This window comes from Chlorocebus sabaeus, chromosome 26 (genome assembly GCF_047675955.1).
Source record: "Chlorocebus sabaeus isolate Y175 chromosome 26, mChlSab1.0.hap1, whole genome shotgun sequence".
In the NCBI taxonomy this organism is placed as follows: domain Eukaryota; kingdom Metazoa; phylum Chordata; class Mammalia; order Primates; family Cercopithecidae; genus Chlorocebus; species Chlorocebus sabaeus.
The window spans coordinates 3,374,496-3,387,070 of NC_132929.1; the positions used below are offsets into that span (position 1 = coordinate 3,374,496).

At 35.2% G+C, this 12,575-nt stretch overlaps 2 protein-coding genes across 25 annotated transcripts in view; one reads left to right on the plus strand and one right to left on the minus strand.

Annotated features, from left to right (window-relative positions):
• Positions 1-12,575, plus strand: part of UBE3A (ubiquitin protein ligase E3A) — a 99,798-nt gene that overhangs the window by 77,880 nt on the left and 9,343 nt on the right. For all 11 annotated transcript variants that reach the window (XM_008017363.3, XM_037985294.2, XM_037985296.2 and 8 more), the window contains 4 exons: positions 2,579-2,784; positions 3,409-3,573; positions 4,684-4,839; positions 4,940-5,013. In XM_008017363.3, coding sequence (XP_008015554.1) covers positions 2,579-2,784; positions 3,409-3,573; positions 4,684-4,839; positions 4,940-5,013 — 601 coding nt within the window. The remainder of the gene's footprint in view (positions 1-2,578; positions 2,785-3,408; positions 3,574-4,683; positions 4,840-4,939; positions 5,014-12,575) is intronic.
• LOC103246023 (uncharacterized) overlaps positions 1-12,575 on the minus strand; it is a 186,685-nt gene that overhangs the window by 59,167 nt on the left and 114,943 nt on the right. The window lies entirely within an intron of this gene.

Below are 12,575 nucleotides of genomic sequence, written 5' to 3' on the forward strand. Positions count from 1 at the left end.
TGATTCTAATTGAGTTGACCTTTCTATTACTGTTCTTAGTCACACACACACACACCCTTTATCTATAGTCTAGCTAGTGTTTTATTAATAACTAAAAAACTATGCCATTTGTATGTAGTTTGTTCTAAGTAAATCAAAGATACATAAGACCGTGCCCCTTTTGAGATACAAAATTATAAACTTCATAAGGTTCTTAAATTTGGTAAACCTTAGCTCTAGCTTTTGATGTATCTAGAAATGTTAAACTTTAGCTATAAAGCATACTGCATTATATGCAGAAATACTTGTAAGAAAAAACATAGATTAAGTAGTTCCAGTAAGGTAACTGAAGTGATGGCAGTAGAAGTATCAAAAAGGAATATTTTACAGGAGGTTATGGTGCTTTTCTCCCTGGAACATGAGAAAATGTGCCTAAAATGGAACTTCAGAGTTATATTCTGATTAACTTATAGCTTATAACTCTTGGTTCCAAGGAAGGGCATTTGTGACATTTTATCAAATTCATTAATTTTTTAGACACACCATTGCCAACTTGAACAAATTTATTAATTGTAATTACTTGTCAGCTGTTCTTGATCCTGTTAATACCATATTTATAACTGAAAGCATTTCCATGGATATTGTAACTTGGCCTGTAAAAAATGTTTAGATAGAAACCATGAAACTCAAATATGAATTGTTTAATTTTCAAATCATTTTGCATTCAGAAAATGTCCTAGGCTTAATTCATGCGTCTAGTGATCGAGGAAACATGTTAAAGCTCCATATTTTTAAACTTAAAGTGATAATAACATTTTCAAAGATTTTAAAATTCTTAAAAACTCTCATTAAAATACTTATATACTGTATAATTTGATTTCTGATTTCTAAGCTCCACTTTTCTATTGGAAATTACAGATTTTTTTTCAGACTTAATTCTTAAGATGTTTTCATTGTTTCACAGTAGAAACTAAACATTTAGTAAAACGAAAATATTCTAAATTCAATTAAAATTTCTTTTCCCTAGTCATTTAAAAGGGAAGAAATCAATTTTTAGTAGTACTCATTCAGATAAAACCAAAGATCCCAATTTTCTTTTTTTTAAGTCTTATTTTTTGGTGGAGGGAGGCAGGATCTGGCTCTGATGCCCAGGCTGGAGTGTAGTGGCTCTGTCTTGGCTCACTGCAACCTCCACCTCCCAGGCTCGAGACTCAAACCATCCTCATGCATCAGCCTCTCAAGTAGCTGAGACTACGGGCGCATGCTGCCACACCCAGCTTATTTTTGTGTTTTTGTAGAGATGGGGTTTCGCCATCTTGCCCAGGCTGGTCTTGAACTCCTGAGCTCAAGTGATCTGCCTGCCTCAGTATCCCCAAAGTGCTGGGATTACAGGTGTGAACTACCACACCCGGCCCCAATTTTCCAATGAGTGATATAAAAAAGGCCTCTACGCAGACGCCTGTAGTCCCAACTATTCCGGAGGCTGAGGCCGGAGAATGGCGTGAACCCGGGAGGTGGAGCTTGCAGTGAGCTGAGTTCGCGCCACTGCACTCCAACCTGGGCGACAGAGTGAGACTCTGTCTCAAAAAAAAAAAAAAAGGCCTCCGTGATTCAGGATTGCATAGTGAAGGCCATGTGAAATTGAAAGACTACTAAACTACTATTCTTTTACATATTAGCCCATAATTAATGTGTATTAAATAGCTTTGTTTATCTAAGTTCATCAGATTTATCCAAGTTTATGTATTTTAGATCATTTGATTTTATTAGGAAAATGCTAGAAAAATTTCATGGCACCATTGTCTGATTTTGAAAAAACAAACCTTTCCTTACTGTGATTAAAAATTGTTTTTTAGGCCAGGCGTGGTGGCTCACGCCTGTAATCCCAGCACTTTGGGAGGCTGAGGCGGGCAGATCACGAGGTCAAGAGATGGAGACCATCCTGGCAAACATGGTGAAACCCCTTCTCTACTAAAAATAAAAAATTAGCTGGGCGTGGTGACGCACGCCTATAGTCTCAGCTACTCAGGAGGCTGAGGCAGGAGAATCTCTTGAACCTAGGAGGCGGAGGTTGCAGTAAGCTGAAATCGTGCCACTCCAGTCCAGCCTGGGCGACACAGCAAGATTCCATCTCGAGAAAAAAAAAAAAAATTGTTTTCAAAAATAGTACATGTAGTACAAATATAAGTAATTATATTTTTATAAATGAAACACTTTCAAAATATAGCCATTTTTTGTTTTTTTTATGTTTATTTTTCAGCTATGGGTGGATAAAGTATGAATATAACTTTTCTTATGTTATAGTAGAAAATTAGAAAGCTTGAATTTAATGAATGTATTTTTCTACCCGATGCCACCAAATTACTTACTACTTTATTCCTTTGGCTTCATAAAATTACATATCACTATTCACCCCAATTTATAACAGTTAGATATATGTGGACATTGTTTTCTCAAGTACTAATATAATAGAAATCAATGTTGCATGCCTAATTACATATATTTTAAATGTTTTATATGCATAATTAAATTTACATTTGTGTTATCATTTCTTAATAAAATACAAAAGTAATGTATTTTTAAAAATCATTTCTTACAGGTATGTTCACATACGATGAATCTACAAAATTGTTTTGGTTTAATCCGTCTTCTTTTGAAACTGAGGGTCAGTTTACTCTGATTGGCATAGTACTGGGTCTGGCTATTTACAATAACTGTATACTGGATGTACATTTTCCCATGGTTGTCTACAGAAAGCTAATGGGGAAAAAAGGAACTTTTCGTGACTTGGGAGACTCTCACCCAGTAAGTTGTCATTTTTTAATTCAGTCTCTTAGATTTTATTTAAATGCAAAAATACAATTTATTTATATCAAAATTTTAAAGTTTTTGTTTAGAATCTTTGTTGATACTTTTATCAATAAGATAAAAATGTTTAATCTGACCGAAGTACCACAAACACTTAAAAACTCAAAGGGGGACATTTTTATATATTGCTGTCAGCACAAAGCTTTTTAAAGATTGATTCCATAGAGAAGTGTTTCTAAACATTTTGTTTGTGCTTTAGTGAAATCTTAAGAGATAGGTAACATCAGAGCAGCCCTGGCTAAGGGTCTTGGTAGCTACAATGAGTGTGCCTGCTGCCACCCCCACCCCCACCTTGAGACACTACAGAATTTCTTATAGAGCACAGTGTGAAATCTGTTGCTAAATTGGTGGTATGGAGTTTCTCAGCAGAGAATGGAACATCACAGTGACTGACAGTCTTTCTTTTATAGGTTGGAAACTGGGGGACTGGAAGGATATTGTCTATACTTTTTACAATTTTTATTGATAAGATTTTTGTTATCTTCTAAGAAGAGTGATATAAATTATTTGTTGTATTTTGTAGTTCTATGGTGGCCTCAATTTACCATTTCTGGTTGCTAGGTTCTATATCAGAGTTTAAAAGATTTATTGGAGTATGAAGGGAATGTGGAAGACGACATGATGATCACTTTCCAGATATCACAGACAGATCTTTTTGGTAACCCAATGATGTATGATCTAAAGGAAAATGGTGATAAAATTCCAATTACAAATGAAAACAGGAAGGTAATAAATGTTTTTATGTCATGTTTTGTCTCTTCATTAACAATTTCAAAGCATGTATGCTTATAATTTTTAAAGAAGTATCTAATACAATCTGTACAAAAAAAAATACACACAAATCAAGTAACCAAGTTTATGTAAATGCTAGAGTCCAGTTTTCTAAATCTTGAATATAAGTTGGTATGAAAGCACACAGTTGGGCACTAAAGCCCCTTTTAGAGAAAGAGGACATGAAACAGGAGATAGTTAATAGCTAAGTGTGGTTGTAGGATAAAGCAAGAAGCAGGGTGTTTCCTGTGTTAAGCTGTAAGCAGGAACCTCATGATTAAGGTCTTTATCACAGAACAAATAAAAATTACATTTAATTTACACATGTATATCCTGTTTGTGATATAAATACATTTCTGAAAAGTATTCTTTACATTAGATTTGGGTTTCTGTTGACTAAAATGTGTTCATCTGGAATGGGAATAACCCAGAACATAACAAGGAAAAAATTATGACAAATATATAGTATACCTTTAAGAAACATATTTATATTGATACAATTTTTTGATTAAATATTATACACACTAAGGGTACAAAGCACATTTTCCTTTTATGATTTGATACAGTAGTTTATGTGTCAGTCAGTAGTTCCACATTTTGCTGAACTGGATACAGTAGGCAGCTTACCAAATATTCTATGGTAGAAAACATGGGACTTCCTGGTTTGATTAAATCAAATACATTCTACTCTCTTAAAACGGTGGCATTTATAAATAGATGGGTACATGATTTAAATGTGTCTGTTTGCATATCTAGTTGAGCGAACCTAAAGAATTTTCTGTGTCTCCAGCATTTATATTCAGTTCTGTTTAATACATTATCAAAATTGACATTTATATGTATGACAGTTTTATGTATATGGCCTTTTCATAGTTTCATATTGGCCATAACAGAGAATTGTGAAATTGTAAGAAGTAGTTTTCTTTGTAGGTGTAAAATTGAATTTTTAAGAATATTCTTGAATGTTTTTTTCTTGGAAAAATTAAAAAGCTATGCAGCCCAATAACTTGTGTTTTGTTTGCATAGCATATTATAAGAAGTTCTTGTGATTAATGTTTTCTACAGGAATTTGTCAATCTTTATTCTGACTACATTCTCAATAAATCAGTAGAAAAACAGTTCAAGGCTTTTCGGAGAGGTTTTCATATGGTGACCAATGAATCTCCCTTAAAGTACTTATTCAGACCAGAAGAAATTGAATTGCTTATATGTGGAAGCCGGGTAAGAAAGCAGGTGTCTGCAGAAAGTCATGTATCAATTTATTGTTTGTAATGATACAGTAGTATAGCAGATACTAAGACATATTTTCTTAAATTTGCAGAATCTAGATTTCCAAGCATTAGAAGAAACTACAGAATATGACGGTGGCTATACCAGGGACTCTGTTCTGATTAGGTGAGGTACTTAATTCTTCAAAGGAAGATTTGATTCACCAAAGGGGTGTGTGATTTTGCCTCAGACCTTTATCTCTAGGCACTAATTCCCAAATAAGCAAACTCACAAATTGTTATCTATATACTTAGATTTGTGTTTGTAATATAATCACCGTTTTTCAGAGCTAATCTTGTGATTGCTTTCATGAATGAAGTGTTGTTATATGTAAGTCTCATGTGTTCTCCTGCATTTGGGGTATGGATTATCTAGTATTTCTCACTGGCTAAGAGTATGCTTACTGCTGGTTAGAAGATAATTCAAATAAGGCTACCACTTCTGCATATTTTTCCTTTCTGTTGAACTCTGCATTTGTGAACTACATGGCTACCCAGGATCAAGCACCTTTTGAGTGAAATGGTACAGTCTTTTATTTAATTCTTAAGATAATATGTCCAGATACATAGTAGTATTTCCATTTTACACCTTAAGAAACTGAGCCCTAAATTCTCACAGAAAGATGTGGAGGCTCCCAATTCTATCTGCTTTTAAGCAAATGCCCTTGCTACTGTACTGTCTACTTCTGTGTACTATGCCATCCAATTCTGAAAGACACAGGCTTCCCCATCCCCTACTGAGACTGGTTCAAGAGACAAAAATACCCTTTTGACAACCACTGATGGATTGCAGTGAGAAGGTATGCAAACAGTACCTTCCTGGAAGTTGTCTCCCAAGGCTATTGCTCTAAGACTCAAGTATATAAACACTAGAATGAATATCAACTCTAGCAGTAAATGTTATTTTTATATTACAGTTGACCCTTGAATGATGCAGCTGTGAACTTCATGGGTCCTCTAACATGCAGATTTTTTTTCTCAACTAAGGGCCAATCCAGTATTGGTGGGACTCAGAACCTGCATATACAGAGGGCTGACTTTCATACACACCAGGTCCGCAGGGCTAACTGCGGAACTTGAGTGTGCATGGATTTTGGTATACACAAGCAGTCCGGGAAGCAATCCCTGTCACGTATACCAAGAGATGGCTGTGTGTTACGTTATATTCATTCGTTCTGTTATTTTATAAGGTTCTTCATTGTCGTTTGTGGGAACTCACCAGTATTTCTTCTTTTTGGTGCACCTTTGGTCATTTCTGGCAGCAGTGGTAAATGTATTTACTCTTAGCAACCTCTATGCTGCTACCTATTCAGAGTTTCAAAGGTGATTCATTAAAGGGCACAAGGAGTATAACAGCAATATCTCTGTAATATGATTGATCATAGATATAATTTCTAATAGTTATAAAGTCATATATTGATGCATCTCTGAGAATAGTTGAACATATCTTGTGCTATTCTTTATAGAGAAATTATCTTTGAAATTAAAGTCTTAATTTTATTTCTAGCTTTTTATAACAACATAATCCCTACTTGGTGTGTATCTTAAGGTCATTTTTAAATATATGATTTGAAGGGCAAGCTAGTGTTATGTGAAAAATGACAGATAAAGTAGCTTCCAACTCATCATCAGAGTTGATGATATTCTAAACCGTTTCTAACTAAATTCAGCTTCTTAATTTTCTCAATATAAATATGATGAAAATATTAATTCATTAAATAGTCTACAAGTATTCGGTAGTTGAAGACTTAAAATAGTGCTTGTAATAACAGGAGAAAAAGGACAATACAGGTATATCTCACTTTATTGCACTTTGCAGATACTTTGTGATTTTGGTGGCAACCCTGCATCAAGCAGGTCTGCCAGCACCATTTTTCCAAGAAAATGTGCTCACTTCATTAGCATTTTTAGCAATGATTTTAAATTAAGATAATGTACTTATTTTTAGGCAATGCTATTACACACTTGACTACAGTATAGTGTAAACATAACTTCTGTAAGCACTGGGAAACAAAAAAATGTGTGTGACTCACTTTACTGCCATAATCACTTTATTTGCCATAGTCTAAAACTGAACTGGCAGTATCTCTGGGGTATGCCTGTATAGATATTTTGGTTGGTATTATTGTTGCAGAATTCATAAAAATAACAGCGAGGCTGCTTAATATATTTCAGCTAAAAATTGCCAGCATAATTAATAGTAAACCACTAGAAATAAGATTTTGTTAATTTTTTTTTTTTTTTTGAAACAGTCTTGCTCTGTCATTCAGGCTGGAGTACAGTTTGGCGTGGTCTCAGCTCATTGCAACCTCCGCTTCCCGGGTTCAGGTGATTCTCCTGCCCCAGTCTCCTGAGTAGCTAGGGTTACAGATGCACACCCCTACGCCTAGCTAATGTTTGTATTTTTAGTAGAGATACAGTTTTGCCATGTTGGCCAGGCTGGTCTCAAACTCCTGACCTCAGGTGATCCGCCCGCCTTGGCCTCCTACAGTGCTGGGATTACAGGCGTGAGCCACCGTGCCTAGCAAAATCAACTCTGAATCTGAATCAAACCTTTGAAACAAAAATTACCAATCAAAAAAACGTGCAGTCCCTGCCCCTAACTTTGAAAAAGTGACAAGGAGGGACATTTGGAAAGATGTCTCTAAGCAGTCAACAAGAAATGAAATCAGGGAGAGCTCTTTCAGCAACTGAAAAATACATGCAAAAAAGCCCGAGGCGGACAGTTCACCCGAAGCCAGGAGTTTGAGACCAGCCTGGCCAACATGGTGAAACCCTGTCTCTACTAAATACACAAAAATTAGCTGGGTGTGGTGGCGGCCACCTGTAATCCCAGCTCCTCGGGAGGCTGAGGCAGGAGAATCTCTTGAACCTAGGAGGCGGAGGTTGCAGTGAGCCTAGATCACGCCACTGCACTCCAGCCTGGGCAACAAAGTGAGACTCTGTCTCAAAAAAAACGAAAAACAGATTCAGACTTTATTTCCTTCCCAAATACTTCATAGATGTTGGTTTACAGGAATAACTTAAAGTCTCACTTGCTTTCTGTCTTTTCTAGTAATTTTTATCATGGATTCTGATTGCCTAGATCTGCTAATTCATTAAGGGTTGCAAAATTGTGATATTTGAATTCTTTATTCCTCCTTCCTTTATTACCTGTAATACTTCTTAAGAAAAACTCTTTCTCATCAACTCTATGACTACCCTAAATTACAGATCCACATATAAGACCTGTATACATGTATATAAATATGTACATATCAGATACAATAATGCTTAATTCTTTCCCATTATTTACTAATTTTCAAAATAATGTGATTCCCTAACTGCTCTCTAAATGTTAATCAGTGTGGTGGTAATAATGGTGGTGTCGATGTTGTGTGGGGTAAAATTTTAATACAGTGAAATACCCAGGGCTTAACTGGGTTAGTTTTTAAAAATTATGTTTATGTAACCATATTTCAGTCAAGGTATAGACAATGTCCATTAACACAGAGTTCCCATGTTTTCCTTTCCAGTGAATCTCTGTCCCCCATTAGAACAGACAATAACTGTCCTAATTGCTGTCACTGTACACTACTTTTGTCTGCTCTAGAATTTCTTATGAGTGGAATCTTATATACTTGTACTGCATCGAGACTCTTTAGATTCATCCATGTTATTGCATTGATTTATAGTGCCTTTAAAAAAATTATGGAGTACTGTTGCATTATATGAATACGCAAAATGTGTTTTTTTACCTGTTGGTAGACAGTTGGATTGTTTCCAGTTTGGAACTATTGTGAATAAAGCTGTCTAGTTTTATTGTGGAAATGTTTTATTTCTCCTGGGCAAACATGTAGGAGTGGAGTTTCCAAAGCATATAGTAGGTACATATTTAACTAAAAGTGTCTTTTCCTCATTTTTAATATTGGATTTTTGTATTTCTATTGACTATAAATATTTTCTTAAAATATAGCATTATGCCTTATCTTTAGTTTTGCTTTTTTTTGGTTTCAGTTATCTTTGATCAGCAGTGGTCCAAAAATATTAAGTAGAAAATTCCATGAATAACTCAGCGTTTTTGATGTGTGTGTGTGTGTGTGTTGGTGGGTGTGGGCTGGGGAGGGAGGGTGGGTTGGTTGGTTTTTTTTTTTAAGAGACGAAGTCTCTATCATCCAGGCTGGAGTGCAGTAGCATGACTACAGGTTATTATAAACTGAAACTCGTGGGCTCATGCAGTCTTCTTACCTCAGCCTTCTGAGTAGCTGGTACCACAGTTGTGCAGCTAAGTTTTAGTTTTTTTGTTTTGTTTTGTTTGTTTGTTTTTGTAGAAACAGGGTCTCACTGTGTTGCCCAGGCTGGTTTCAAACCCCTGGACTCTAGCAATCCTTCCACCTCAGCCTTCCAAAGTGCTGGGATTAGAGGTGTGAGCCACTGCGCCCAGCCAACAACTCTTAAGTTTTAAAATACATGCTATTCTGAGTAACATGGTGAAATCTCCCACCTTTCCACCCAGGGCATGAATTATCCTTTTTCCAGTATATCCATGTTGTCTAGACTACCCACCACTTTGAGTCTATTGGTCAGATCGACTGTTGCAGTATCGCATGCTTGTGTTCAAGTAACCCTCATTTTACTTAATAATGGCCCCTGAAGCACAAGAGCAGTGATGTTGGAAATTCGAATATGCCAAAGAGAAGCTGGGGAAAGTGCTTCCTTTAAGGAAAGAATTTAAAAATCATATGTTGAGGTTGCTAAAATCTGTGGTAAAAACGAGTATTTATGAAATTGTGAAGAAGGAAAAATAAATCATGAATGGTATATACAGAGTTTTTGCAATTTCAGACATCTACTGGAGGTCTTGGAACGCATTCCCCATGGGTAAGTGGGGAATACCGTGTATTCTATATAAAAGGCCCATTTCTGATACGTAGTTTATGATTATTTTCTCCAAGTCTGTGGCTTCATTTTCTTAAGTGTATTGTGGTGAGCAGAAATTATTAATTTTTGAAGTCTAATTGATTTTTTCTTTTATGTTTTTTTGTCCTTTTATATCTTTGCCTAGCCCAAAGCCACAAATATCTTATTTTTTCTTCTAATAGTATAATAGAGGTTTAAATTTTATGTGTAAATCTGTGATCCACCACCAGTAAATTTTTGTGATGCTGTTAGATAGTGGATGTCATTCATTTTCTAAATAGTTTTATTTATTTGTTCCAGTACCATGTGTTAAAGAGACTTCTCTTTCCCCATTGAATTGCTTTTGCACCTTGTTGAAAATCAATCTGTGTGTGAGCCTTGTTTCTGGAATCTCCATTCTGTTCTATTAATTTGTTTGGTCCTTTTGCCAAAACGACACTGTTATAGTTACTGCAGCTTCAAATCAGATGCTGTGAGTCCCACGACTTTTTCATTAGGTTCTTTGACTCTTTTATTTGCATATAAATATTAGAATCAGTTAATTTTTACAAATGAAAAAAAAGGCAAAGCCTGCAGAGATTTTGATTTGGGTTGCTTTGATCAGGGTAGGTCAATTTGGAGAGAATTCACATTTTAACAATACATTCTTCCAATCCTTGAACACCGTACCTCTCTCCATTTATTTATATGTTTGTTAGTTTATCTCAGCACTGTTTTATAAAGTTTTTAATGTTGAAATCATGTACTCTTTGGTTAGGAATACATTTAAAATATGTTTCTAATGCTATTAGTGGTATTTTAAAATACTGCTTTTCACTTGTTTTTTACTACTATATTGAAATAAAATTGATTTTTATATATTGACCTTGTATCCTATAACCTTTCTAAATTGATGTATTCTAGTAGTTATTTAGTAGATTTCATAGGGTTTTCTGGTAACCAGCTATATCATCTACAAATCAAGACAGGTTTCTTTCCAATCTTTATGTAATTTATTACTGTTCCTCTGTTGCATTGGCTAGAACCTTCGGTAGAAGGTATTCTTTCTTTATTCCTCATTTTACTGAGAGAGACTATAATATTTACCATTAACTGTGATGTTAGTTATAAACAAAAAGTTTGTATTTCTCTGGGATTAAATACCAAGAGTCCATTTGGTTTTTTACTATTGAGTTTTAAGGGTTCTTTGTGTATTTTCTAGGCATGTTCTTCCTTCATTGAATTGTTTTTTTCACATGTTAAAAATCAGTTGAGAATATGTATATAGGTCTGCTTCTGAGATTTATCTCTTTATCTCTGTCATAGGGTTTTGTTTCATTTATTTTGAGGCTCTGTCATTTGGTTCATACCCACTTAGAATTACTATGTCTTGGTGATTGATCCTTTATCATATAAGATTTTTCTGTTTTGCAGTTTTCTTTGCTCTGAATCTGATAGGAATGTAACCATTTCTGTTTAAATGTTTGCATGATCTGTCTTTTACTGTCATTTTACTTTCATCCTGTGTTGCTGAATTTGAAATGAATCTCTTGTAAACAGCATATAGTTGTCATTTTAATAAAAACTGTTAGTCTCTACCTTTTAATTTGTTTAGACCATTTCTATTTAAGGTAATTATTGATATGTTAGGGCGAAGTCTGCCATTTTATTGTTTGTTTTCTGTTTCTGTCTTCTGTTTATGGTTATTTATTTATTGTGTTCCATGATTACTTGAATATTTTTTAAGATTTTCCCTTGATTTATTTGGTGTTTGGGTTTGTTTTGTTTGTTCGTTTTTTTGTTTTGTTTTGTTTTGAGACGGAGTCTCACTCTGTTGCCCAGGGTGGAGTGCAGTCGCACAATCTTGTCTCACTACAACATCGGCCTCCCAGGTTCAAGCAATCTTCCTGCCTCAGCCTCCTGGGTAGCTGGGACTACAGGCACATGCCACCATGCTTGGCTAATTTTTGTATTTTTATTAGAGATGAGGTTTCACCATATTGGCCAGGCTGGTCTCGAACTCTTGAACTTGTGATCTGTCCGCCTCAGCTTCCCAAAGTGATGGAATTACAGGCATGAGCCACCGTGCCTGGCCTTTTATGTGTTTTTTATAGTTGTTTTCATGGTCATTGTGGGCATCACATTATAGATAATGTGACTTATCACCATTCACTGCCATCAGTACCATCACTTGGAATGAGATGTGGAAACCTTAATTTCAGTTACGTCTCTTTCCCCACTTTTAAATAGTATTGTTTTGAGGATTAATCCTGTTAACAGTTTTTGTATCAGTTATCCAATATGACTTATAGAACTTACGAAGGGAGTGATGCTCTGTTGTATGTACCCATGTTTCTGTTATTTCCATTATTTTTCCAAGATTCCATCTTTTATTACTTCCATTAGCCAGTCTTCAAAAGCAGTTCTGCTAGTGAGAAATTCTTTTTTTCTCTTTCTGAAGATGACTTTATTTTCCCGTTATTCCCGAAGAATAGTTTTATTTATGTTGTTTGGGGTTCGCTCAGCTTCTTGAAGCTGTAAGTTTGTATCTTTCGCCAAACATGGAAAATTTTCAACCATTATTTCTTCAGGTGTTCTTTCAGCGTCACTCTTGTCTCCATTCTAGGCCTCTAATGATACAAATGTTGAGTCATTTGTTATTGTTCCACATGTACCTGAGGTATGGTTCATTTTTCAGTCTATTTTCTCTCTTTTGTTCAGATTTCTGTCCTTTGTCATCTTCACTCTACTGTTGAGCCCATCTAATGATTATTTTTCTCCTATTGTATTTTTTAGGTCTATAATTTCCAT